Source organism: Dermacentor andersoni, chromosome 1 (assembly GCF_023375885.2).
Source record: "Dermacentor andersoni chromosome 1, qqDerAnde1_hic_scaffold, whole genome shotgun sequence".
NCBI classification, from domain to species: Eukaryota; Metazoa; Arthropoda; class Arachnida; order Ixodida; family Ixodidae; genus Dermacentor; species Dermacentor andersoni.
In genome coordinates, this window is record NC_092814.1 from 69,172,842 (window position 1) to 69,200,268 (window position 27,427).

The 27,427-nt window shown below is 43.1% G+C and overlaps 1 protein-coding gene across 5 annotated transcripts in view; it reads left to right on the plus strand.

Moving 5' to 3' along the window:
- PGAP5 (Per1-like protein PGAP5) overlaps positions 1–27,427 on the plus strand; it is a 45,113-nt gene that overhangs the window by 14,367 nt on the left and 3,319 nt on the right. For 4 of the 5 annotated variants that reach the window (XM_055061594.2, XM_050191321.3, XM_055061593.2 and 1 more), the window contains exons 4-9: positions 2,606–2,676; positions 7,898–8,039; positions 8,111–8,303; positions 16,885–16,953; positions 23,667–23,789; positions 24,659–24,799. In XM_055061594.2, the coding sequence (XP_054917569.1) occupies positions 2,606–2,676; positions 7,898–8,039; positions 8,111–8,303; positions 16,885–16,953; positions 23,667–23,789; positions 24,659–24,799 (739 nt within the window). The remainder of the gene's footprint in view (positions 1–2,605; positions 2,677–7,897; positions 8,040–8,110; positions 8,304–16,884; positions 16,954–23,666; positions 23,790–24,658; positions 24,800–27,427) is intronic. The other variant, XM_055061595.2, reaches the window with a different exon arrangement.

Genomic DNA, 27,427 nt, shown 5'->3' on the forward strand with positions numbered 1-27,427 from the left:
ATTATTATTATTATTATTATTTGTTTTGAACACATATACACAGGTATCAGGAAAGGGAAAGCGAGGAGCAGGCTGGCAACTGCCACCGGAAGGGGCACAACGCACGCGCAGAACGCAGCAACCAGACCACTCATCAGCCTAGCAAGGCAACCACTTATAAAAAAGTATCTATCTCCAATTGAAGCAGCCTAATGGAGGTATCACACAGTCTTGGCCCTTCTTTCTTATATGATATGCCTCCATCAGTTTGCATGCAGTCTTGTCCTGGCTTCTCCCCAGAATCTTTATCGCCTTGAAACTTGGTTTACAGGGGCAGGCATTGCCATGCACAGGCAAGTGTGCCAATTCGTCTTTATTTAACTTTTGTTCATGTTCTGTGGCTCGATCATTCAGTTGAAAGTTACCGCCAGTGTCGTCGCTTTGTGTTCTCTTCTCCTGTCTTCGTCTTTATTAGCGGTCAATATGATATGCAGTAAACACCAACTAGGCCAAACTCAAGTTCTTCTCGCATGACAGCACGTGTCTCAAAAAGTTGGTTGACGTTAGGTGATGAACGGGACTCAAACTCGGTCGGATAGCTTGCATGCTGCACTTTTTCTCAGCAAGATACTTGGCCAGCTCCCGACATTCACGGTAGCCAAAGAAAGCCATTCACCTTAAAAGTAATTTCCTGAATTATGTAACTACATAGCAGGCTGTCATTAGGGCCAGGGTTTGTTTCTGATGTAATGCACTGCTGATAACTTACAGAATGACTTTAACATTTTTTTATATGTGGCTGTGGCCGCCAATACTGGTGCATCGATAGAACTTATATACATTGTAACAGGGAGCACTGCACCTAGTTGAAGGCGGCCACAGTTATTTAGGCACTACTAGGGACATGTGTTCATCCACGCTGGTTGCCCATAGTGAAATTAAGTTTTTTACTCTTAAGCTGCATCTGCCGGCTGCTGTACGCTATCATAACCCAAGCAGTACATTTAGAAAGCAGTACATTTTATGTTTAGATTGTCTTGAAAACAATCAAATATTGTGCACATCTTTATTTTATACATAGCAGTGGTTCTACCAGCTGTCATGTGGGTGTTACTGCTGCACATGTAGCAGCATGTGCAGCAGTTTTTTGGCAAGCTGATCAACGAGGTCACAATTAGAATCGGTATATGTAATTACATGGCTGCCTATAACTGGCATTTATGTTATTACTGTGCTAAGAAAAATGGGGCAAGGGAGATGTGCTTCCTGCCTTGTCCCCATCTTTCTTTATGCATTAATAACATGAATTCATATCAACTCACCCAACTTTCGGTCCTCCTATAACTGGCAGTGTGAGCTATTGCAGGCATTTCATGTAAAGCATTGTATTCACTGAGTATTGCATATGCACAACAAATTTAATGGTGCATATTCACTTGTCTAAAGCAAGTACCACAGCACATGCTAGTTTCAGTTTTTGTGACCTTGGTGTGTTGCACTGTCGGGACATAATAGTTGTCACATGAGTATCTAGGGTTGCTTGTTCACTCACCTAGTTGCAGTCAGTGAGACTTGGCAGTCCATATTGTGAACGTTTTGAACGAGTGGATGTGGCAGATGTTTTGGCTAGTTATGTCTGTAAAAAATTGGCAGTGGCTTAGCTCAGCTATGCCAGGATATACATAGAGTAAAGGTACGGTTATGCTTGGTTAATCTGTTGCCTTGCTTGCTAACCTTAGCTTATCCGGCTATGACCTTGTTTGGCCTTGTAATCAGACGGACAGCATTGCAACGATGAACACATGGTATCTTTATTAAATCACATCTCGCTCAATCATTCAATGTCTGGTTGTTTCTATATGGGCATAAAGACAGTCCGATGGTCAGAGTAGTAACATGCGGCTCGCTCGTTCTTTTGACGCTCGACAGCCAACTACCAAGCGACAACCTCGGGGTCTGAAGAATTTAGATTTTCCAGTCTTTTGTGCCGACTGGCAGCAGCTCGACTCTCCTTAACCTCCATGTCGAGCGCGCTGCATCAACCGTCTCTCCCGTGCATTTATACGGATGGTGCGCCCTCCTTGTGCACGCGCTGTGCCGCGTGGCGCCACAATCGTAAATGCAGCAGCGGGCGCACACGGCGCCGGCGCGTCTGCAGAGACTGCAACGTCACACCTCTGGAATGCGCCACAGTCGGCGGCGGCGAGGACCGCGCACTGGCTGCGGCCACGGCGGCGGCGAGGGTGACGCAGCTGCTCCTGTCGTGACGTCACGCGGCTCTCGCGCATGCGCAGTATGGCAGGCGCAGAAGCACGCGAAGCTCGGCTCCGACCCACGTAGTGTAGCTTTACGCTACAAAATACGTCTGTGTGATGTGCAAAGCAGCTACACCGCAGAGTGACTTTTCTTGGTGGCTAGCTGGTGACCATGACTAAAAGGAGAGAAAAAGCTCTGTTGGTCACATCTGTTGGCCAAGTGGCACACATTCTTTATAAAAATGACAGTGACATTGGAGGTACATACTACAGCTAGACTTAGGTTTTCCTGTATTTGAAGAGTGCACACTTGCCTGAAAGAAATTGTTGATATTCTAAGCCGCAGAAATTTCTTCTTGCTTTCTTCAAAGGGAATGGCAGATGCATCGCACATTTCAGACTGCTTTGACACTGCACCGTCCTGATGTGGTGGCTTTTTTAGGTGAGGCTTTTAACATTACCTAAACGTTACTTTTTAGTGAATGTTGACATTAAAGGGGCTCTGCAACATCTCTTGCCAATGTTGCTGTTTCCTTACTTTCGTTCTGCCGTCCCTCTACTTTCACTTTGGCAAATGCAGCTGTTGAGCTTGGTACAACATATGCAACGCGAAGAGTGCTCAGCCAGTCATATACAACCATGCCACATCTGCTCTTTCTTTCTTTGTTTGCCAGTCGTCCACTGAAGGTGTGCTATGTGCAACCATTCGAATAACCCTGCCTCTGGTGGCTTTCATAATCAGTGACAGAATATGCAACTGTCTCATTGCCACAGATAAGACAAGAGATAAACTGAAATTTGGGGATGAGCAAACATAGCTGTTTAAGAGCTCCCTCAATGGCCAGTGGAAACAGAGGGCATTATTGTAATAGAAGGAACAATTAACTAATGTGTTTGTTTATGGAGATTTGTGGAAGTCCTTTACGGCCACATTATCACAGGGCTGCAGTGGTGTTGTGACAAGTGCACATTATTTACACTATCCTGGACTTGCATAATATTACTGGCTTTTAATACCGGCTAATGGCAGGACCACTCACATAGATCAGATCTTTGCCAAATATATGTTCTTTGCACTTGCGTGGAAACTTTTTTCACTTTTAAATTACATTTTTTCTGAGCTTATGAGCTGAACACAGAAGCAATATTTTCTGCAATTCTTGATTTAGAATTCAGCATGCCTTTTCTGGTTAATTTTCTTGAATCACGAACTGGTGACTTTGAGAGCTGCCTGTAAATTTAGGAACAAGAAGCCAGGTGAAGCTAATTGTTAGTATGGAGACTCAGAAACAAGTGGTATCAATGTTTTGGCTAAAAGCTCTCTTGTAAGAAGTTGCACACTGAAGGCAAACTTGCTATGGTGGAGCACCCAGTATTGTCTGCTCCAAGCATGTAATCTTTTCTTCCATAGAGCCTGCATACAGTATTGCTTATCGACTCTTTCATTCTGAAAATTGATGACTCCTTCAGAACTGATAAAAGGGACATTTATGGCCTTCCTTAATAATGGAGAACATCTTAAACAGAAGTGCCGCCTTATATTTAAAATATTTGCTTAACATTTCTTTGCGTCTCCGTAATAAATTTTCCAATTCCACGCAGAATTTCATGTTAATTCACTAATCCTTGAACTTGCCCAATTTGACAGACAGATTGAGTTGGAAGGTGGAGTGCACCTGCCAGCTCTGTGCATCTGTGCACCAGTCACCTGTGCACCTATGCATGTGCCAACTCTATGCACCTGCCAATGCACCTTCCAGATCTATGCATACTGGGGTGTAAGCATTTTGTGAAGTCTCCAAACAGTACAGTCCTTGTTTACAGCAGCACTCTACGCAACTGTATTCTGGTGCCACTGTTAGTTACTGTAGCTGTGATGCAGTGGAATTATGCTCATGTGCACTACAATTACGTTGCTGTGTAAGGCAGTCCATTAACTGTCATGAAACCTTTTCAGCTAAAATATAGGGCTAGTCTGCATTTTTTTTATCCAAACTGTTGAAAAACTAAAACATAGACTGCTTGCAAGACTCACTTCAGGGTCTCGTGCAGCTAAATTAGAATTTTACTAGAGGGAACAACTTGTGAGTTTTATCTTACTTGCACACCATTTTGTCCATCTTTCATTTATTTCTCCTTAAAGGCCCAGAGGCATTACATAAGGTGTAATATACAATAATAATATTGTATATTACATAAGGTATAATATACAATTCAACAAAAACTCAAAAGAGAAGAAAAAAAGAACGCAGTACAGAAGGTAAGCAATCCAAGAGCAATGACAATATTACAAAGTGGGACATAAACGAGCATTCTAAAACGGCATAGGAGGAGTTTATTCAGTTAGATTGCCACATGTGATTGTTTAGTATATTGCGGAAAGTTTGTCGGTTACTGCACGTGACTATATTATCGATTAGGTTGTTGCATAGTGTCATACAATTGGGAAAGAATGAGTTATTCATAGCAGAACTTCGGCTTGTTACAGATCAAACACTTAAGAAAAAAAATTTTTTTTTTCCGATTTTGTGCAGGGTGTGACTTCATTTATATATAATGAATTTCGAGGGTTATTTCAAAGGTTGAATGGCCATGGTACCATTTTCTTGAAATGTGGGCAAGCTGCTTGGTTGCAGAATTTAGTGAGAGGGTGTTTCTATTGTTTGTTTCTTTAATGATAAAAAGCTGTGTTTGGAGAGCAACTCAAATTGATATTTTTATGGTTTTCCTCGACTTCCTTTTTGCAACACTTTTGGTGTTCTGCTGTGTTAGATTGATCTGTGTGCTTCTCATGTAACCAGGAACACTATACACAGCCATGCCTCAGAGTGGGGGAGTTTGATGATGGTGTCGGGGCATCAGATGGTCATAACACTGTGGGAGCGTGCGCAATCAGCAAAGGTGGCTAGTTCCATTGTGGCTGATGGGGCAATTTGAATAGTGTGCACCTAGGTATGATAGACAGACATCGTTCAGGGGCAATTTGTGCAACTGAAACTAGATAGTGCCATGAGTCTGCTTTGCACTTCCGTCCATGAGTGGCCTTGTGTAGGATTGAAATCCACAGCAAGCAGTGGCAATGCACAGTGTGTACCACTGGCTGACTGCACAGTACAGTGGATTAATAAATTATGGCAGGTTGGAAAAACAAAATTGCTTTGTCACTGGTTGTAGAAACAACGATGGAGTTATCAAGGCATGGTGTCTATTGGACCTCTACTGCATCAAGACAGCCATCTCTATATCCACCAAATAAAAGGGATGAACCCGGTCTAGCAGTATGGTATGGAGAACAAGCAGAAATATGGTTTTGACCACGTCATATATATTGAGCCGTGTCGTGAGCTGTTAATATTTCTGTTAATTCAGAAATGGTCTAGTGATCTGAGGAATGCTGTGGCATCACTTTTCACAACTTGTGCATGCATTTTCACTATGATTATGCACATAACATTTCTGTGACATATCTATGTTGAGGAAGGAATAAACTAAGAGTTTTTACTACACATATCTCTTGGCTGCAAAAATTTTAAATGTGAAAATTTGTGTCGCTGGCGAGGCCAGTCAATGGCACTGAGAAGCTCACGTGTTCATAGCTGGCCTTCAGTACTGTTTCAGTTTGAGGCTGGGAATTTTTGTCTGTAAAAAAAAAAGGGGGGGGGTTAAAAAATTGGGCAAAATAAAAAAAAAGAGCTTGGTGGCACAACCCATTGCCCCATTTCAAAGGGATGCCATAGCATCCATCCATCCGTCCAGTGATGATATTTCTGCGCTTTTATTTTTGCAAGGGGCCCTGCCTAGTTGTCGTGTTTAGAAAAATCTGCCCATTAGCCATCATTTTATTGTGATAGCAATTATATGAGCACTCCAGGCTCATTTCTCTTGTCGGCTTCGGTGTCGCCGTGATGTTCCGTATAACGTCCAAGTGCAATAACATTGTGGCCACGTGCCGTATGCTGTATGTGTGAGTGAAAGCATGTGAGGGTGAGCTGACGATAGTGGTTTGACCTTGCATGCGCAAGGGAGGAAGGCGGGGAGAAGGCGCGCCGTCTTCCATTGCGTGCAAGGCATTGGGAGAGGGGCGTTGTTCTACATTGCAATGCCTGCGTATGGCGCAGCCTTGCAGGCCCTGTCTTGAAAGCTATCTGCGATGATAACAGAGTTCGTTGAGTGCTGATAGCTTCGTGTGCACTGTGTTCTTGCTGCTTAGTTCGTGTTGAAGTGAGATGCAGCACGAAAGTCAATTCGCTCACTGCTGCTGCCACACTTCCTCATGCCAACATTTTGACAGCGAGTGTCCATGGTCATCAAGTGAGATGTGTTAATGTTTGCTTGTGCACGCATGGCACCATGCTTGTTAATTTAATTAGTAAGTAAACATTTGCAAGTTTATACGGCCGATAAGATTGCTATCCTTACTTCATATAGCTGTCTCATAATTTGCTATCGCAGTCAATGCTTTACCTTTCGGGCGTTACTGTGACTTCTTTAGTCATGCATTAAGAGTAAGAAAAAAAGGTAGTGGGGGTTTTGAAAAGCTGAAACAAAGCACCAGTAGTATTCCGAGCTAAATTGTATGTTCTCAGCTGCATTATTCTGAATAATATTTGGCTTAGAATAATATTTAGGCTTAACTGTACAAGTTTGTTTATCCTGTTCAAGAATTGTTACAAGGCTCCTTTAATTGGGACTAGGGATGAGCTGAGAATGTAGGAGCTATGTTCGTATAAGTCACCATGAGAAGTATATTGTGTCTGTTATAGTGGTTAAAAACTGTTTGAAAGTAGAATTATTGACACGGTTTTGATTAAAACTTGAAAAAGAATTGAGAAAATTTTGGCCGATAATACAAAGTAATTGAGGGCTGCCCACACGGTCCTTCTTTATTTCTCTATGCTCAAACAGCAAACTACCCCAGATAAATGGAAAGAAAGCTTTCTAATTGAACTCAATTCACTAAACCTTTTAATATAATGAATAACAAAAGTTTATTATAATAGCAGTAACTGGCGCTCTTCTTGTGTTGCTATTAACATGGCCAACTAAGTACAGCACAAAGCCAAGTTGCAAAATGTCACAAAATAAAATGCTTGGTGCCATCTTTTTGTCAAGATTAACAAAGTGAAAGCAAACTTACATATTTAACTTGTGAGCTGTTCACTGTGTTGGCATTTCCATAATGACTAATACTCATTAGCTGAGGAAAAATGCCATAGTGAAGAATGACACTGAATAATTGTTATGATGTGTCAGCTGTGCTTAAGTTTACCTACATGTTTTATCAGAATGGAAAAGGCTGTTGACTCCAGGAAGTGGCTTCTAAAGAAAGTATTGACACTGTTTTGAACTGTCTGAATCTGAAAGATGCTTCCTTTGTGTTGACAAACGGTGATGCACATCCTGTGAAAATGATAGTAAAAACTCACCTGTTTTGTTTTCTTATGCTCCGAACTGGTGCTGTTGTGTAAGAATCCATATAAAGGTTTTACTTACTTTGCACAGTGAAAACTCGAGCTGTAAGATTATTCATTCTGGTTGCACTGGAGTTTTTACTGTGCTCACATAACCTTACCTACAGAGAGCAGTTTGCTCAACTTAAATTATAACTGAAGTAATGGCTGGCCATATCTAACTGCAGACTTGTGCTAATGCTACTGTTACAGGGGATGTCTTTGACGAAGGTCAGTGGAGCAATGATGAAGAGTTTAAGGTGTACATGAAGCGCTTCTGGGATCTTTTTTATGTGCCTTCTCATGTGAAAGTTCTTGTTACTGTTGGGAACCATGATGTTGGTTTCCATTACAGGTGAGTAGCTACATAAAGTAGCAGTGTGTTCATTGCTTGCCTTTGTATAATTGTACAGTTTTCTCTTTCAGGATGCATGAATATTTCGTAGATCGTTTTGAAGAAAACTTTAACACTTCAGCGGTGCAGTTGACTGCAATAAGGGGCAACTTATTTGTCACTGTCAACAGCATGGCATTGTATGGTGACAGCTGCAACTTCTGTGCCCGTGCTAGAATGGAGCTGAGGAGAATAAGGCATAAGCTGCGGTGTTCTGAAAGAAAGGTTGGTGATTGTTCATAGCTCTCTTGTTGTCCTGTGGCAGTGATAAAATTTTGCACCATGAACACTTTATGATTGGGAGAGAGCTCCGTAAATTACTGCTTCATATTTTAATAATTTACTGAACCCTTTATAGTTGTGAGAGAGCTCTGTAAATTACTGCTTCATATTTTAATAATCTCTTGAGTGGGATAGACTTTAAAAAGCTCCTAAACTCTGGTGCAAGTTTTGTAAAGTAATTACCAGCCAGTAAAGCACCTGCTATAGGCATAATAATGCTCCTCCACACAGTGTGTAATGGTTATAGTCAACAAGAATGTTGGTGGCCTCTCCTGGCTGCGTTGTGAAAGGGTGTTTCCAATTTGTGTTGACAGGCTGCCTACAGATAACACTTTTTATTTTGATGGAAAAAAACAACATACATACATATTACAAGGTTTGAACCTAGATAAGTGAATCTGAACTTGGTTTCTAAATTTTGTTCACGCGATTAAAAATAAAATTGAATGTGCACTGCTGCCGCACATGCACAAATTGTACTTAATAAAGAATGTGTTAGGTATTGAGAACGTGGTAGTAACATCAATTTATTTGTTTATTTATTATACCTCAAAGACCCCAGAGATGGGGTATTACATGAGGGATGGGCTTAGTTTAACAAAAGAGTGATTCGAGAGCAGCCTTGAAGTGATGTGCATCAGAGTGGTGTGTGACGTCGGCAGACAGACCATTCCAGTCCCTCGCGGTTTTCACAAAAAATGATTGTAGATGGGAGGTAGCCTGCGCCGGGGGAGGATACACGGCTTTTCTATGGTTAATGCGGCTGGACTGACGATGAGCTGGTAATATAGCTGAAATCTGGAGTGGTGAATGATAGAATTTGTGAAAAAGACACAGTCTAGAAATAAGACGTCGTGATTCTAGGTTAGTAAGACCGGCACGGGTTTTTAGTTCAGACACGCTTGCATGATAAGAATATTCAGAGTAGATAAACCGGGCTGCACGGTTTTGAACTGATTCCAGTGTATTAGATAAGTTATGTTGGTGAGAATCTCAGACAGAGCATGCATATTCTAATTTAGGGCGGACATATATAACATAAGCTAATAATTTTACTCATGGGGGAGCAAGTCTTAGGTTCCGGTAGAGAAAACCGAGGGATCGATTCGCAGCATTGACTAAGTTAATGACATGATGTGACCAAGTTAGGGTAGTTGAAACGGTTACGCCGAGGTATTTATATCTGCCAACAGATGAGATTTCGGAGCCGTATATGGTGTATTTCCCTGATTGGTGATGCTGTCTGCGATGGAAAGAAACTAGTGAGGTGTTTTTAGTATTTAAAGACATCAACCATTTGGTGTACATAATTCAATGCATTTTAGGTCATTTTGAAGCAAATCCATGTCTGAAGTGCTAGTTATGCGTCGATAAACTACACAATCATCTGCGAACAATCGAATATTAGAAGACATCTCAGTAGGAAGGTCATTAATGTAAATTAGAAAGAGTAGTGGTCCGAGAACTGTGCCTTGTGGTACGCCCGAAAGTACAGAAGGTCATTTAGATGACTGCGTGTTAGCAAGTACAAACTGCTGCCGGTTAGTGAGAAAGCTACGTATCCAGTCTAGTACAAATAGATTAATCTTGAGACGGGAAAGTTTTAGGAGTAGCCGTTGGTGTGGAACTTTGTCAAATGCCTTTTCAAAGTCTAAGAAAACCGCATCTACAGGTACGTTCAAGTCGAGGTTAGAACTTAGATCGTGAAGAAATAAAGCTAGTTGGATGTCACATGAAAGACCTTTACGGAAGCCATGTTGAGCAGGATGAAATTGACTATTGGATACTAAAGAAGTTTACGATCTGAGAGTAAATAACATGCTCCATTAGTTTGCAACAAACACTGGTGAGTGAAATGGGATGATAACTAGAGCACAACGACAGAGGACCTTTTTTGGGGACTGAAACAATCTTGCCTACTCTCCAGTCTTCCGGCACCACTCCTGATGACAGTGATTGCTGAAAAATAGCACATAACATCACGCTCACATTTGTTTTGGTGTTTTTCAGCATTTTAGCATTTATTTCATCGACACCAGACGATGATGTAAGTTTTAATGAATCAATTAGTTTCTCAATGCCGTAAGGACAAAAGATAATATCAGGCATGACTGCATGATCGAAAAGAGGGAAGCGAGGTAATATGTTAACAGGTTCAATTGTGAAGACGGAAGAAAAAGTACGGTTAAGTTGTTCAGCAATTTCGCAATCAGGAATACGATGGTTTTGTTCATCAAACAGAGCTAATGGCTGGGAGTTATTTGGGTTAATAACCTTCCAGAATTTTTGGGGGTTATTTCTTAACATAGACAGCAGCGTTTGCAAAAAAAAAGTGCGTTTTTCTTTATTAGCTAGAGCTTCAAATTCTTTTTCTGCAAGGTAATATTTATTCCGTGTGCATGCGTTGTTAAATCGTTTAGCCGAGTGAAAAGCCTTTTCTTTTTATTGTTAAGACGCTTTAGTATCATATTAAACCACGGGGATGACTGTTTTTCGGTTAGGGTGATAACGGGCACATATCTGGCGAGCACATCGAGCATTTTGTTTTTAAAAAGCAGCCAGTTGGTGTCGACAGAACGCTTAAAAAAGCTGGTGTGGAATGAAGCAGCAAAATTTGCGAGTTCCGAGTTAATTGCCGAGTAATTCCCTTTGTCATACAGTCTGATCACTTTGGTTATCTTTGTAGGTTGTATAAGCTGACAGGTGTACGATGCATGGATTATGGAATGTTAGTATATGGATTACCAATGTTAGTATATGCAGCATCTGTTTGTGATGCTCTGCTTGAGCTGCCCTAGCTCTATCAATTTGTGTTTAGAATTATGCCTTATGCAAGGTCAATATAAGTATTACGAGCAGTGTGTTAGCATGGAATGAAAACAAAAACCAAAAAAAAGTTTTTGACCGGAATGAAAATGCAGCCAAAATGTTATTTATTATTTTGTTTCAGAGTGAAACCGAAATATTTTTTATCAGTTTTTGCCTCAATGGGAAAGTTGGCAATCTGAAACAACCGACATCAGGCAGCGCATAAGCGCGTATCTCAGGGCTCCGCATTAGCGCGTATCTCAGGCAGGTATAGTGCGAGCGATAGGTGTTTGCCCTGCTTCTAAAATTTTTGCGTGCAAACAAAAATTATTATGAAGCGTTGCGGATAATTTTTTATTTTGTTCCGCAGCAGAACCAGAAGGGAACTTTTTTCAGTGGAACGAAACTAAAACCACAGCAAAAAACATTTTGCTCCAACACCCTGATTACAAGTCATCTAGTGTATGTGTATGTATGCATGCATGCATGCATGCATGCATGTGTGTGTTGATTCTTTGGAGCATTTTCAGTGTTCTTTAGTGATGAACAGCCTACTTTTCACAGCCTGTTTTGTAGTACTGGTTAGGCAAATGGGTCCCAATTTAACAATATTATGTTTTCAGTTGTAAAGCTTTGTTTTTTTGAAAGTGTTGTTAATTGAAAATTTTCTTTTTTCAACAGTTCTAACAACATACCTATGTTCCCATAACAGATGAGTCAGTTGTGAATGAGTGTCTTTAAAGGGGCCCTGAAACACTTTTCAAACTAATCATAAAATGACCTCACTATGAAAGGACGTTGCCTCAGGAATTTCCTGCCACAAAAATTTTTGGGATCTCCAAGTAAAAACAGAGCTATCGGTAGTTATTGCACCAATGCATGGCTTTCTCGCTTCTTTTTCGTTGCTTTTTTTTTTTCTTCTTTACGACGCTACTTCCAGTTCAGGCATGCGCAGCGCTCTCTTAACGCCAAATAGCCTGGAGCTATGTCACTTACAGACACCAGTCAGAGCTTGTGGTTGTCTGAGCATCTTGTCGCCAGGAGGGCTTGTCGTGGCACCCCATGATGGCCATTGTATCTAGGTTACGCAGCACACCGGTGTGATCTCAGAGGCCACATGCAGCAGACGCAGCTATGCGCAACTGGCGTGTGTAGACCACAAGTGCAAGGATGAAATACCTATACTGGTGTCTTTGAGATCGCAGACCTGTGGATTTTTCATTTATTTACCTCAACATTCGGAATTTATAGTATGTTCTCATGATCAAAATATCTGCCAATACCTGTTGGGCTTGCTTGGCGGCTCGCAACGTAGCTGCTGACGGCATTGTGGAGGAGACAGCAAACAATTTTTCACTGTTTTTGGCAATAAATTGTAGTTTTCCTTCTACATGCAATGAAATTATATTTGATTCACATGTTCACAGGAGCCTCATCTACGGATTGGCAACATTTTCTTATCATGTTCAGAAAGCATTTCAGGGCCCCTTGAGATATCAAGAAATTTAGACAGTAATTATGCAAGTGATATGTTCAAACTAAATTTTCGTAAGCAAAGTGACTATTTCATTTAAACTGTGAACTAAAACTAAAACATTAGATTTGTGTGCATTCTTTGCTATACTGGTTGCAATTTATAGAACTGCAATACATGTCTTTAGTTGAGAGTTGTTAAATTAGTGCTTCAGTTTTTTATTTAGATCATTCAATCAGTCAATCAATCAATCATTCAATCAGTCAATTATTATTATTATTATTATTATGTTTCAAAAAGATGAAATTTACCAGTTTTCAGAATTTAAAGCCCTAAATCAAAAGTCTGCTCTTAAAAGTCACTAGATTTAACTTTTTCTTTTAAATGTACTGAATTTCACACAAACTAGTCAAACAAATAATGAAAGCATTTCTTTGTTGACGTAAATAGGGCAATCAGGGTATGCTCCGAGTCGTATGAGGGTATGATCGCTTCGGCACCGCTCGGCACCGCGTTTGCGCCGTCATGCAATAAAAGCCGCATGCCCAGATACCTACACCAGACATAACGCCCTGTTGCAGGCCAGTCTCGCTGCAGCTGACCTTGTTTATTCATCACATACTTGAGAGCAGCACAATAACAGTGTGCAATCGCTTCGTCACGTGGTATCTTCCATATTTCGCGGGCTTTTTTTGGAACGCGGAAAAAAGAATTACGTGAGATATATCGTGTTGGAAACAATTTATTGAGAGGTTTCTCAAAGTGCTCTACAACTTTGCGTATCATACTTGGGGTCTGCAGCCAATACTTAAAGAGTTGATTAATTAAACATAAATAATCCGTTAGTTAAGGGGAAAATAAAAGATAGCCTGAGTAACTCTAGGCCAGTGCCAACATTATGCATTCGGTTGAACTCACATCCGGAGTGCCTTTAATTTTTAAAACTTTGGCTCAAGTTATGTGGGACAACCTGTATATGTATATAATGAACGAGAAGAAAGGGGGTTAACCGAAGGGCCTGATTTTTTGTTAATCATATCATTACAAGCCAACAAACAATGAAACCAAGGACAACAGAGGAAATTACTTGTACTTACTAATTGAATTAAAGAAATTATAAATTAATGGAATTGAAAGTGGATGAAAAAACAACTTGGTGGGGAATGATCCCACGTTTTCGCATTATGCGTGCAATGCTCTACCAATTGAGGTACTGTGGCGCCGTTTCCCCATCCACTTTCTTGGGCATTTATGTTTTACTACTTGTACTAACCCTGGGAGTGCTAGCCACCGCCACCAGTCACAAACCTTGGCGGCGGGTGTGGAACATCTTTTCTACCGCAGGCGTCACGAGTATGTGATCTTTTTGGGTGAAGGCAACTGGTCAATAAACCCACACATGCTACCTGAAGGCATCAATGTTGCCAGATTCGAGACCCTCGTTATGTAATGAACGAGAAGAAAGGGGGTTAACCGAGGGGCCCTATTTTTTATGAATCATATTGTTACGTAGGAAGACGCAGACGAAAAGCTATATACAAGTATATTTACAAGGAAATACGCCGCACTTGGCCAAGAGGCAACAGCCCGCAGTAGCCTCCAATCGTCGTCGTCTTCACACTGCTCGCCTCTTCGTCATCGCAAATACTGTTCCATAGCACTACCCCCGGTGGCAAAAGCGCCGTCCCGGAGCGACTAAAGGCCGGATTCGGAAGCAGTGTAGTAGGCCTTGAGCCTACTGACGTGACGTGAAAGCGTTTTGCCGTGGGGCCCTGCGTATTGCGAAAGGAGCTTTTCTGAAAGTCCGACGTGACGAGAGGGTGACCACAGGAGCACGAGTGCAATAGGCGAAAACTGTACGTCACAGTGGCGGACGTTGTACTGACGCTGCTGAGTGGTTTGCGAGGCCGTCAGTCGAGCACGGGCAAGCTGGCATGCATGGTCGGCGAGGGCAATGGTGTCGCGCGCATACTCGCTTGTTGAGATCGCAGCAGGAGGAAGTGCCATGTCAAGGGGCAAGGTCGGTTTGCGACCATACAGTAGATAAAATGGAGAAAATCCGGCGATGTCATGCCGGGAAGAATTATACGCAAACGTGATGTAAGGAAGGGCAATGTCCCAGTCGTGGTGGTCCTCGTGTTGTACTTGGACAGCATATTGGTAAGAGTACGATTTAACCGCTCTGTCAGGCCATTGGTTTAAGGATGGTATGAGGTAGCCAACTTGTGTTGAGTGAAGCAGGAATGCACAATGTTGGCGATAACTTTCGAGAGGAAGTTACGACTACGGTCAGTAAGCAGCTGTCGCGGGGCGCCTTGAAGCAAGATAATGTCATGCAAGAGAAGGTCTGTGACGTCAGTGGCGCAACTGGTAGGGAGAGCCTGCGTGATAGCGTATCGGGTGGCGTAATCAGTTGCAACGGCTACCCACTTGTTCCGAGAGTATGACGTGGGAAAGGGACCGAGGAGGTCTAATCCAACACGAAAGAACGGTTCCACATGGACGGTGATCGGCTGGAGATGACCGGCAGGTAGCACCTGAGGTGTTTTCCGACGCTGGCAGGGATCACAGGCAGCAACATAGCATTGGACGGAGCGAGCGAGACCAGGGCCGTTATTTTGTAGCGATGCCTTATGCCTTGTTCTATGCTATTCTTATCATCAACCACACACGGCCGCCTGATCCCGTTGATAATGTGGGCAGACCGTCGCTCTGACCCCTGACCAAGCGCGAAAAGCCTGAAAGAGCATAGAATCGGAAAAGGCATCGCTACAAAATACCGGCCCAGGCCAATAGAAGCGGCGGTGGACGTGGTCGTGCGTGCGGGTTACCCCAAGATGTCCTGCAGTGGGTGATCGTGCATCTCAAAGAGCACAGTTTGTCGTAGATGTTTTGGCACGACAAGAAAAAGATCAGATCCGTCAGGAAGAAAGTTCCTTCGGTACAGAATGCCGCCCTGGAGGACATATCGGTGAACGGATGCGTCGGTAGGTGTAGGCGCAGACGCTCGATGAGTGCTCGCAGCGATAGGTCTCGGTACTGCTCATCGGCGATGTTAGCGAAGGCAGACACAGAGAAAATGCCGTTGGCGGTACTACTGTCGGTGTCGTCAGGCTCATCTACCGGGTAGCGAGACGGGCAGTCAGCGTCCTTGTGTAGTCGGCCAAATTTGTAGGTGACAGAATACGAATATTCTTGGAGGTGTAAGGCCCAGCGACCAAGTCTTCCTGTAGGATCTTTCAATGAGCATAACCAGCAAAGCGCGTGATGGTTTGTGACCACGGAAAAGGGTCGGCCATATAAGTATGGGCGGAACTTCGCAACCACCCAAACTAGGGCCAGACACTCACGCTCAGTGATGGAATAGTTGCACTCCGAGGGTGAGAGGAGCGTACTGGCGTAAGCGATAACACGGTTGTTGCCACGCTGGCGTTGTGCCAGTACTGCGCCAATTCCGTGACCGCTGGCATCAGTACAGACTTCGGTAGGCACAGAAGGATTGAAATGGGCCAGAACGGGAGGTGTTGTGAGAAGGTCGATTAGATGCGAGAATGCAGAGGCCTTGTTATCGCCCCACCGGAAAGGGGTGTCTTTTTTCAAAAACTCTGTTAGTGGTCGTGCTATGGCCGCGAAATTTTTCACGAAACGGCGGAAGTACGAACAAAGGCCGATGAAGCTGCGCACATCATTGACACACTTCAAAACAGGGAAGTGCGTAACAGCATGGATCTTGCCTGGGTCCGGTTGCACTCCGTTCGCCTCAACGGGATGTTGACGCATTCCAAATACTAGGCCCACACGTTTCGTAGCACGGCCTCTCGTCAGAGGCCCCTGCTGCAAAAGCAGCGCTTTGTATAGCACTTGCCTCCGGGCCCTTTCACGTAAGGACCTCGTTGAGGCAGTAGTGCTACTGGCATATATACATTTTTAGAATTTCACTCCTTCATGGTATACCTTTTACGTTCACAGCGCACCTCACAAGCCATTGTCATTATGTTAACATGTTCATATCTTAATTCTGGTCTTATGCCTCTATACAGCCACGCTATATCGTCATAGACAGCCACATTACCCTTTGTTGTTATTTTCTTCACCGAGCACATAACACCATTGCTTGGCGCTCTTTGGCCATGACTGGCCCTTGCGCCACAAAACCCTATACATCATCAACCATATGTCTCCCTTACTGGAATGTCAGCATGTGTGTGACTAAGGCAGGATTTTTTGTTTGCTGCTGTGTAGGTTATGCAGGAGAAGAGCTGCCGAAAGGAAGACATGCTAGAGACAAATGGCCGGCCTGTTGTACTTATGGTAGGTGAGAATGGGGTGTAATATTTCTTGACAGGCTGTTTCTATTGTATTGAAATACCGTATATCATTTCTTTGCACGGAGTCTTCTTAAATTGGAGTTCTTATGGTTATTGTGCTTATGCAAATATGTATCCACAGATCTTGTAAACTGTGAAGTGCATAGTACATTTCAGTATCCTCAAATTACTTACATAGCAGAGCATTAAAAAAAATGCAATAAAATCTCAAATTAAGTAGCAGTCACATAATCGATGATAGCAAAATGTGTGTGTGCGGTGACCTGTCTTCAAGTGCAAAAGTTTCTTTAGTTTTTACAGCTATCTGTGAAAGATGTGAGAAGGCACAAAAAGTTATTGTATTGCTTTTACAAAAAAAGTATTCTGTATAAATGTGCAAAATGCAGTGACATAAAAACATTTTTAAAGCTTCGATTGCTGCCTAATTTTATTTCTGCTGGCAGTTTCTTAAAAATTGGAGAGACCAGAGTTAGTTCACCAAAAATGCCCTCTTCAAAGATTAGATTGACCTAGCATTATGCCCAGACTGTGTGTTGAAAATATGTATTGTGCATACCATAAAGTCTCTACTAAACTTCTAATCAAAGTAACAAAAGTGCAGAGAGTTCTTAAATACTCGGGAGAAAAAGGGCAGATCTAATAAAATAAAAATGAAGGGTGGCTTACTCTTTCCGTCCTCTCCCAAAAAATTCTGATAAAGGGCCTGAATCTTGATGTGGTAGTTCAATTTGTTGTAATATATGGGCCTTCTAGAAGCATGCAGACCTTCTTGCGATGTTGATTGTTGTTGTTGTTGTTGTTATTCATGAAGCACCAGAAAACTGGCAATGTGTGCTAGTCTTAATGTTGAACTAGCTACCAGTAATGTACAAAACAGTTAGAAACTGGCCTGGCAACAACACTAGCTCTAGCAGTTCCAAGTGGAAAGGCTGACTGACTGAATAAAAGTCAAAGCAGATTATTATCACCAGACATAGCTGTCCATGCCTGTGGTAGGTTATTTGCAATTGAATGGGTTATAATAGCACAATTGCCTTCTCTGTTCAAGGCAGCTTCTCTATACAGTTTCACCATGATGACTTAGTGGCTTTACCACATTTACGAGTACTGGCTTAGCAGGTTTCTCACATGTCACTTCCTCACAGAAATATGCAGTGGTTTACATATAACCCTTATTGTGTACTTGAATGTGATCTGTGAGTTAAGTATGTTTCTTTAGACAACTGCCCTAGTGGATAAATTGTGGAGCAGAGGTATTTTCTCATAATTGTTCCATAACATATGAAGCATACATTCCCACTACCTGGCACCATGACTTCATGGCTATGGCATTGTGCTGCTGAGCACGAGGTCTTGCATTCAACTCATTGTTGCGGCTAGGGTGGCGTTCAGGGCATGGAATCCACCAAGCCCATTGACTACTACGTCAAATTGTAGAAAATAAAGGAAAAAGGGTTTATTTAGCTTAGTTACACGGCTCCAGTACCGAAGCTCACTCCATGCAGGAGCAAGTTAAATGTCTCAGTTCACATCAGGACCCTCTGTCCTCACTCTCGAAAAGTATCTGCTTTTAATACCATCGTCTTCTCTCGGCAAATTGACTAGGGAATTTGAAGACTGTCCAGCAGTAAATCACCATCGTCGACACCATTGCAATATCATGCCCATGCTCTCAATAACCCGCAGTAACTCTGCTTCTGAAGAAACTGGTTTGGAATCTGTGGAAAGAAATCAACCAGCGACACGTAGTTTGTTCATCTTTGCCCCCCCTCCTGATTCACTCAGGCTGGTGAGGGCCTTTTGTGGAACCCCGCAACAGCCGGTTTACACGCTGTCTTGACAGCTGGATAAGTGCCGAGGGATGGGTGGTGATTTGACTCGTCTAATTAACTGTGCCTATCAATTTGTTGCCGTGGTTCCTTCCCTTTCATCCTTTGCACAGATTTCCAGGTAATGGTGGGGTGAGCGCCCTTCAACCGTCAATGTCTACGCTGCGTTTTCGTATGGATAGGAGGTGCGGTGGTTTGACATGTGCCAAACGTTTAATTAACTGCGCCTCTCAGTTCTTCGTCACTGTCCCCCTCCTGTTCATCCTTTGCTCAGGTTTCTGGGTAATGGTGGGGTGACCGCCCTTCAACCGTCAGATTCCTCGCTGCGCTGTCGTCTGGATAGGAAGTGCGGTGGTTTGACATGAGGCAAACATTTCATTAACACCGTTGTGGTGTTGAGACGTAACAAACGCCTCCACCGCCGAGAGATTCGACCTGAGGGTGACCGGATGTCGGGTTGCCCGAAGCGTCGATGTTCGGTCGCGGCCTCGAGGATTGTTCTAGTTGTGATGGTTGATGTCACATGGCAGCTCGAGGGCCCAGCCTCGCATCATTGTGTCCATGTCCCTGGGAATACACAGGCACCCACACACACTCACCGGCATGCCCAAGCGACACGCCTACGGGATGCTATGATCCCCGTATCGCTTTACAATGTTTTACCTCTCTCTCTGTCTTCCTCCTTTCTAGTCGTGGTCAGCTCTCTACAAGACAGAAACAGGTTACCTAACTTAATATCACCAGCAATACGTACAAAAGACGTTTTTTAAGAAAAAATTCTGACCTTGTGGCACCGGCCCAGCTCGTCTGCATTCTGATTCCGGTCAAAGGCAACCATCTCGTTTGTTTCCTGTTTCCGACATTTGCTTCAGCCATGCGAAAGGGCGATGGTCGCTCTCCACCGGGAATTTAGCGCCTTGAACATCGAATCCTAGCTTTTGGATTGCCCATTCCATGCAAAAACATTCTTTCTCCGAGGTGCTAAACGCCTCATCTTGTGGTGTCAGTTTTTTTACTGAGTACCGCACAAGGTGCGTTTCACCACTTTCGTTCATTTAGGCACGGACGAAACCTTGACCACAGTTGCTGGCGTCATGCCAGAGAATGCATTCTCTGCGGAAGTCTGGCAAGGCAAGTACAGGCCGTGAAGACAAAGCTTCCTTCTCAAGCAATCCACATTTTCCGACTTAGCTCCTCTAATCTTCAACTTTCGTGCGACTCACGCACTAACACTGTCTTTCCCTTGTCCACAAAGGACACGTACTAATGAAAGAACCAAAACACGTTGCATAACTTACGCATTTGAAATTTCACGAAGATTTGAGCTTAATTCTAAATTCTACCACGCATGGTCTAAGCAATACTAGAATGCTGCTGTCTGATGAATACACGTGCAAGACACGCACCAATGCTTAGCTTCGTTGTGTCCGAGAAAAACAGACCTCAAAGGGACAGTACTAATATTTTCTAAATCCTGCAGTTAACAGCAGCTCCGCTAAATAATGCGTCGTTCTTCCAAAGAAAAAAAATCTTGCGAACACTTATGAAAAGTTAACTGCGATTCAAGCGTGCCCTACAGGTTTCTAACAAGTAACCTATACTTGGCGGTGCAAGCGGATCTAAAAAAATGAATCCTATCTGCTAAAAAAAAAAAAATGACAGATCGAAAGAACAAAGTTTTCAAACATTACGCGCGCGAAAACTGCCTCCTTAAACCGTACTCGAGGTGGGCGCAGTCTGAAAACTCCTGTCAAACTTGTAAACCCCGTAATACAAAAGGCACGTATGTCGTTCCCCTCACTGAAGAGCCTCGATACCTTTCGTTCTGTCCACCTATCTTTTTGGTATTGCCCTTGGAATGCACTGCTTCGTATGACCATGTTGTGTCACCTGACCGCCGCATTCTCCCCTGTCAGACAGGCTACACATCGAAAAGAGCTAAACGAGGGCGAACATAATTGCCCCCTGGCTTTTGTCCTCCTCCGCGCCGAATGTCGCTTTCTTTTCAACCTCGTCTGACAACTTGGATGCGCTCTGACTCAGGACATTGCAACTGACAAATGAGCCTTTCTAAATCTTTCTATGCGCTCCCCACAAGGGTTTAGTGGCTTTAGATTTACTTGGCCGCATTGTCTTCTCTACTGCAATTCTGAATTTGTGACGCCTCTTTCTCTTGGCACTGTTTCGAGTGCGCTGTTCCAAGTGCCTTTCTTTTCTTTCCGTTGGCGACTCCTTGGCCTGACCAACTTCTTGAATTTCAGTTGGGAGAATCAGAAAGATTTCGTCCTCCGACTTAACTTTGCCACCCGAGCTAGCTGTTTCCTTTTCATTCTTCGCGCTGAGTTCATCGTAATTCAGTGCCTGACTGTCTTCCTGAATTTCGGGAGGGAAAATTGGAAAGATTTCCTCCTCCGGCTGAACTATGTCTCCCGAGCTAGCTACTTCAACTTCCTTCTCTGCATTGTGTTCCACGTGGCAACACAGCGCCTGCATCTGCTTCTGAATTTCTATCGAGGAAATCGGAAGAATTTCCTCCTCCGGCTTAATTATGCCTCTCGAGCTAGCTACTTCATCCTCTTTCTCTGCACTGTGTTCCGTGTCGTAGCCCAGCGCCAGACCTTCTTTCTGAATTTTGGTCGAGGAAATCGGTTCCTCCCAAAATTCTTCTGCAGAGAGCTTGTATTTTGCGAGCAAACCCACCTTCACCAAACTGTACATGCCTGCCTCGTCCATGCTTAGTCAGACCATGATTTGCACTACTACTCCCAGCATCAGCTCAAACAACCGCTCCGGCCATGTGTCTTGGTGAAATGCTCGCTTCTCACAAATCCATTCAAAATTAACCAGTTAGAGACCGATGTCATCACCTGTTTTGTATGGCTGAAGCAAACTTGTCATTTTCACGCTTTCTGTTTGTGGCGACGCCCTGCACCTTAATCTTGCGATGTCTAGTCTTATTTCCGCAAGCTCAATTTCGTGCTGCCTCTGCTTCTCTTCATCCTCGCGCTTCGTCTCTTCTGCTCTTCCTTTTCTCTCGCACTCCGTTATCTCGCGTTCCTTCTCTTCCTCCCTTTCTTTCCTCTCGCGACATATCCTTTCCCAGTCCTCTGTGAGCTCGTCCTTATTGAAACCCGCTTCATCAATCGCCGCACGAATTCCGGGCTTCCTCAACCTATGGTTAATCTCCATACCGAGCTCTGTTGCTAAGGGGCAACAGCTCGTCTTTCTTTAACACTGTAATATCCATGCTTTTTGAGAGCTGACTGCAACTGCCCCTGTATTGCCAGCTCATCCGGTGGCAATCAATTTCAGCTCATTGCCCAATAGAACCCTGTCCTTATCGTCTGGCAAAACGTAGTCGCTCAAGCACTCACCCAACTCGAGCTTGCGAAGGTCATGTCTCCCTGAGCCATGTTTGCAGGTCCGCCGATCCCAGATGGTGGAACTGCCTTCTGCTACTCTCCTTCCAGTTTCCTCGAGTCGTCCAAGACTCCACGCCGTTACTGCCACGGTTATGCCTCCCTGAGCCACGAAGAGGAGGTCTGCTGATCCTGGATCCACAGAAGTCACTCTTCTATCCATAGTTTCCCTCGATCTTGTGAAGTTCAGGTCTCCCGGAGCCACGTACAATGGTCCACCGATCCCAGATCGTGAGGACTGCCTTCTTGATCTCACCGCTGCCAACCAGTTTGTAGCGGCTAGGGTGGCATTTGAGGCATGGAATCCACCAAGCCGATCGGCTACTACATAAAGTTGTAGAAAATTAAGGAAAAAGGGTTTATTTAGCTTAGTTACACGGCTCCAGTACCGAAGCCCACTCGATGCAGGAGCAAGTTAAACGTCTCAGTTCACATCAGGACCCTCTGTCCTCACTCTCGAAAAGTATCTGCTTTTAATACCGTCGTCTTCTCTAGGCGAGTTGACTAGGGAATCTGAAGACTGTCCAGCAGCAAATCAGCATTGTCGACTTCGTTGCGATATCATGCCCATGCTCGCAATAGCCCTCAGTAACTCCGCCTCCGAAGAAATTGGTTTGGAATCTGTGGAAAGAAATCAATTGGCGACACCTAGTTTGTTCGTCGTTGCCCCCCTTTTCCTCACTCAGGCTGGTGAGGGCCTTTCGTGGAACCCCGCAACAGCCGGTTTACACGCTGTCTTGATGGCTGGATAAGTTCCGAGGGATAGGTGGTGATTTGACTCGTCTAATTAACTGCGCCTATCAATTCGTTGTCGTGGTTCCATCCCTTTAATCCTTTGCTCAGGTTTCCAGATAATGGTGGGGTGAGCGCCCTTCAACAGTCAGTGTCGCTGCGTTGTCGTCTGCATAGGATGTGCGGTGGTCTGACATGTGGCAAACGTTTAATTAACCGCGCCTCTCACTTCTTCTTCGTCGTCCCCCTCCTGCTCATCCTTTGCTCAGGTTTCCAGGTAATGGTGGGGTGAGCCCCCTTCAACCGTCAGTGTCCCCGCTGCGTCGTCTTCTGGATAGCAGGTGTGGGTGTTTGACACGAGGCAAACATTTAGTTAACACCATTGTGGTGTTGAAACATAACATCATGTCCGTGACGGCTGCATTTTGATGAATGCAGAAATGATGCAGGAAAGTACTTTGATTTAGGCACATGTAAAAGAACCCCAAGTAGTCAAAATATTCAGTGCCTTGTACTATGGTTTCCCTCATAGACCTAGTGCTGCTTTGGGGTGCTAAACCCTCTGAATCAAACAACTGATCACTTCACACTAACAGCATTATATAATGATTAGTTCAATGAATATTGAACAAACAAAACAGAAACCAAGCCTTAGCTTTGAATCAATTTGCATTTCAAGCCTAAGCTAGGATCTTAGTAAAGTTCATTTGTTGCAGCACTTTCCTTTGTATAGGAAGTCGGACAGTGCTTGCTCAGAACCAGACGCTGCATCTGCAGCAGAAAAAGAAGAATTGTTTCGTGAAAACTGGGAGTGCCTATCACAAGAGGCAACATCACTGGTAAGGAACTATCTCCATCAATTCTCTTACTATGTAATGTTGATGTTACAATTTCAACAAATGAAAAAATAATCTTGTGATTATCATTGCTTGTCAAATGCCAAAATCAATATCTAGCTTCAGTAAAGATGTCCTTGAGAGAAGTTACGCTAAAGTGAAATTGAATTATTAAATTCTGCCAAGCAATTGATGAACTGAAGTCATTATAGGTAATCACCTAAGCAAGCTCCACATTTTGGTATGCATTATCATGCTGTCTCATGGATTGTCAGCAGTATACATACATGCAGCAATTAAATGCTGTACAGAGTGTGATTGTTACATGCACTGCTACAGAACTAAGCAAAGATATTCCTGGATAGCCACAATAATGTTATACCAAATTTTTGTGTCACGGGTAGGGAAATGTGTCTAGAGGGAGGCAGTTCACAGTGGCCCATGATGCAAAGCTTGCATGCTTCAGTATATTTGTAGTTATTGACCCTGCAGGATTTTCGAACTAAGACAAAATGGCAAGGAATTTTGTGCCTCTCTACTTATTAACAGCATCCGGCAACCTTGTTTTCTTGATGATGATGATCATCATCATCATCATCATCATTATTATTATTATTATTATTATTATTATTATTATTATTATTATTATTATTATTATTACTATTATTATGCTAGTGCAAGCCATTTCTTAGAGTGAGATCGGTACAGTAATAATTACTGTTTGTTTTTGTGCATGTGTGTGACTGTTAATAATTCTTAAAAGTGTTGTGAGGGAAACATTTGTTTATAGTCATTGTGTTTTGGGTATTTTTTGGTATTTCTTGAGTACTTAAATATTTCATTTTGATTTTGCTTTTATGAATTTTATGTAGCTCCTGGATAGCCTAAATCCCCGTGCTGTTTTTACTGGTCACACCCATCATGGCTGTTTGACAATTCACCGAAAGACCATACCTGAATGGACACTGCCATCAATAAGCTGGAGGAACAAGCGAAACCCCAGCTTTGCTCTTGTAAGGGATCTCAAGCTCTTTATTGTGCATCCATGTTTTGCTTTCCATTCAGGAACAACCAAAATATGCAGGTTATACAAGGCACTGGTTGACATGTAGAGGCATAATTTTAGGCAAATGCCTTTTCTTTTTCTGCGCCTATGCACCATACCCTTCTAACATAACATCATCAGCATGTTTTATGTCCACTGCAGGACAAAGGCCTCTCCCTGCTATCTCCAATTACCCCTGTCCTGCGCGAACCGATTCCAACCAGCACCTGTGAATTTCCTCATTTCATCACTCCACCTAGTCTTCTGTCGTCCTTGACTGCGTTTCCCTTCTCTTTGTACCCATTCTGTAACCCTAATGGTCCAACGGTTATCTAACCGGCGCATTACATGGCTTGCCCAGCTCCATTTTTTTCTCTTGGTGTCAGAATATCATCTATACCTGTTTGCTCTCTGATCCAAACCGCTCTCTTTCTTTCTCTTAACTTTATGCCAGCAATCTTCGTTCCATCGCTCTTTATGCGGTCCTTCACTTGTTCTCAAGCTTCTTTGTCAGTCTCCAAGTCTCTGCCCCATATGTCAGCACTGGTAAAACGCACTGATTGTACACCTTCCTTTTCAATAGGAGCTGACAATGTCTGCCGTATGTGCACCAAACCATTTTTATTCTTCTATGAATTTCCTTCTCATGATCAGGGTTCCGTGTAGTTAATTGACCTAGGTAAATGTACTCCTTCACAGACTCTAGAGGCTGACTGTCGATCCTGAAGTTTTGTTCCTTTGCCCGGCTATTCATCATTATCTTTGTCTTCTGCATATTAATCTTGAACCCCACTCCTACACTCTCTCTGTTAAGGTCCTCAATCATTTGTTGTAATTCGTCTGCATTGTTGCTGAATAGAACAATGTCATCGGCAAACCGAAAGTTGCTGAGATATTCGCCGTCGATCCTTACTCCTAAGCCTTCCCAGTTTAATAACTTGAATACTTCTTCCAAGCACGCAGTGAATAGCATTGGAGAGATTGTGTTTCCCTGTCTTACCCCTTTCTTTATAGGTATCTTCCTACTTTTCTTGTTTAGAATTAAGGTAGCTCTAGAATTTCTGTAGATATTTTTCAAGGTATTTACGTAAGCGGTCTGTACTCCTTGATTACGTAATGCCTCTATGACTGCTGGTATCTCTACTGAATCAAATGCCTTTTCGTAATCTATGAAAGCCATATAGGGAGGCTTATTGTACTCTGCAGATTTCTCGATAACCTGATTAATGACATGGATATGATCCATTGTAGAGTATACCTTCCTGAAGCCAGCCTGTTCCCTTGGTTGACTGAAGTGCAGGGTTGCCCTTAGTCTATTAGAAATTATCTAGGTGAATATTTTATTTAATGCTGAGAGTAAGCTAATGGGCCTATGATTTTTCGATTCTTTAACGTCTCCCTTTTTGTGGATTAGTATAATGTTTGCATTATTCCAGTTTTCTGGGACCCTTGCAGTCGACAGACACTTCGTATAAAGAGCCGCCAGTTTTCCAAGCATTATGTCTCCTCCATCTTTGATTAAATCGACTGTTATTCCATCTTCTCCTGCCACTCTTCCTCGTTTCATGTCATGCAAGGCCCTTCTGACCTCATCACTAGTTATAGGAGGAGTTTCTGTATCCTGTTCATTATCCTGCTCTGGGTATTGTACAGGTCAGTATAGAATTCTTCCGCTTCTTTTGTTATACCTTCGAGATTGCTGATGATATTACCCTGCTTATCTTTCAGTGCATACATCTTGGTTTGTCCTATGCCAAGTTACTTTCTCGCCGATTTCAGGCTGCATCCATTTTTTATGGCTTCTTCAGTCTTTCTCACGTTATAGTTTCAAATGTCACCTATTTTTGCCTTGTTGATCAGTTTTGACAGTTCCGCAAATTCTATCTTATCTTTTGAGTTGGACACTTTCATTCTTTGTCGTTTCTTTATTAGGTCCTTTGATACTTGGGAGAGCTTGCCTACTAGTTGCCTTGGTGCCTTGCCTCCCACTTCAATTGCTGCCTCTGAAGCCAGCCTAGTTACGGTTTCATTCATTAGCTCTATGTCATCATCATCTCTCTGTTCTAAGGCTGCATATTTATTTGCAAGTACCAGCCTGAATTTGTCTGCTTTTACCCTAACTGCCTCTAGGTTGGCCCGTTTCTTTTTGACCAATCTTGCTCTTTCTCTCTTCAATTGAGGTGAATCCTAGCCCTCACTAACCTATAATCACTGCACTTTACCCTACCTATCACTTCTACATCCTGCACTATGCTTGAATCAGCAGAAAGTATGAAATCAATTTCATTTCTTGTTTAACCATTAGGGCTTTTCCAGGTCTACTTTTTGTTGCTTTGCTTCCTGAAAAAAGTGTTCATTATTCGAAGCTTATTCCTTTCTGTGAATTATACCGGCATCTCTCCTCTAGTGTTCCTAGAATCGACGCCGTAGTTGCCAATTGCTTGTTCACCAGCCTGCTTTTTCCCCACTTTTGCATTGAAGTCGCCCATTACTACAGTAGACTGAGTTTGCACTTTTCTCATCGCTAATTCAATATCTTCATAAAACTGATCTACTTCCTCATCATTGCGACTGGATGTTGGAGTGCAGGCTTGTA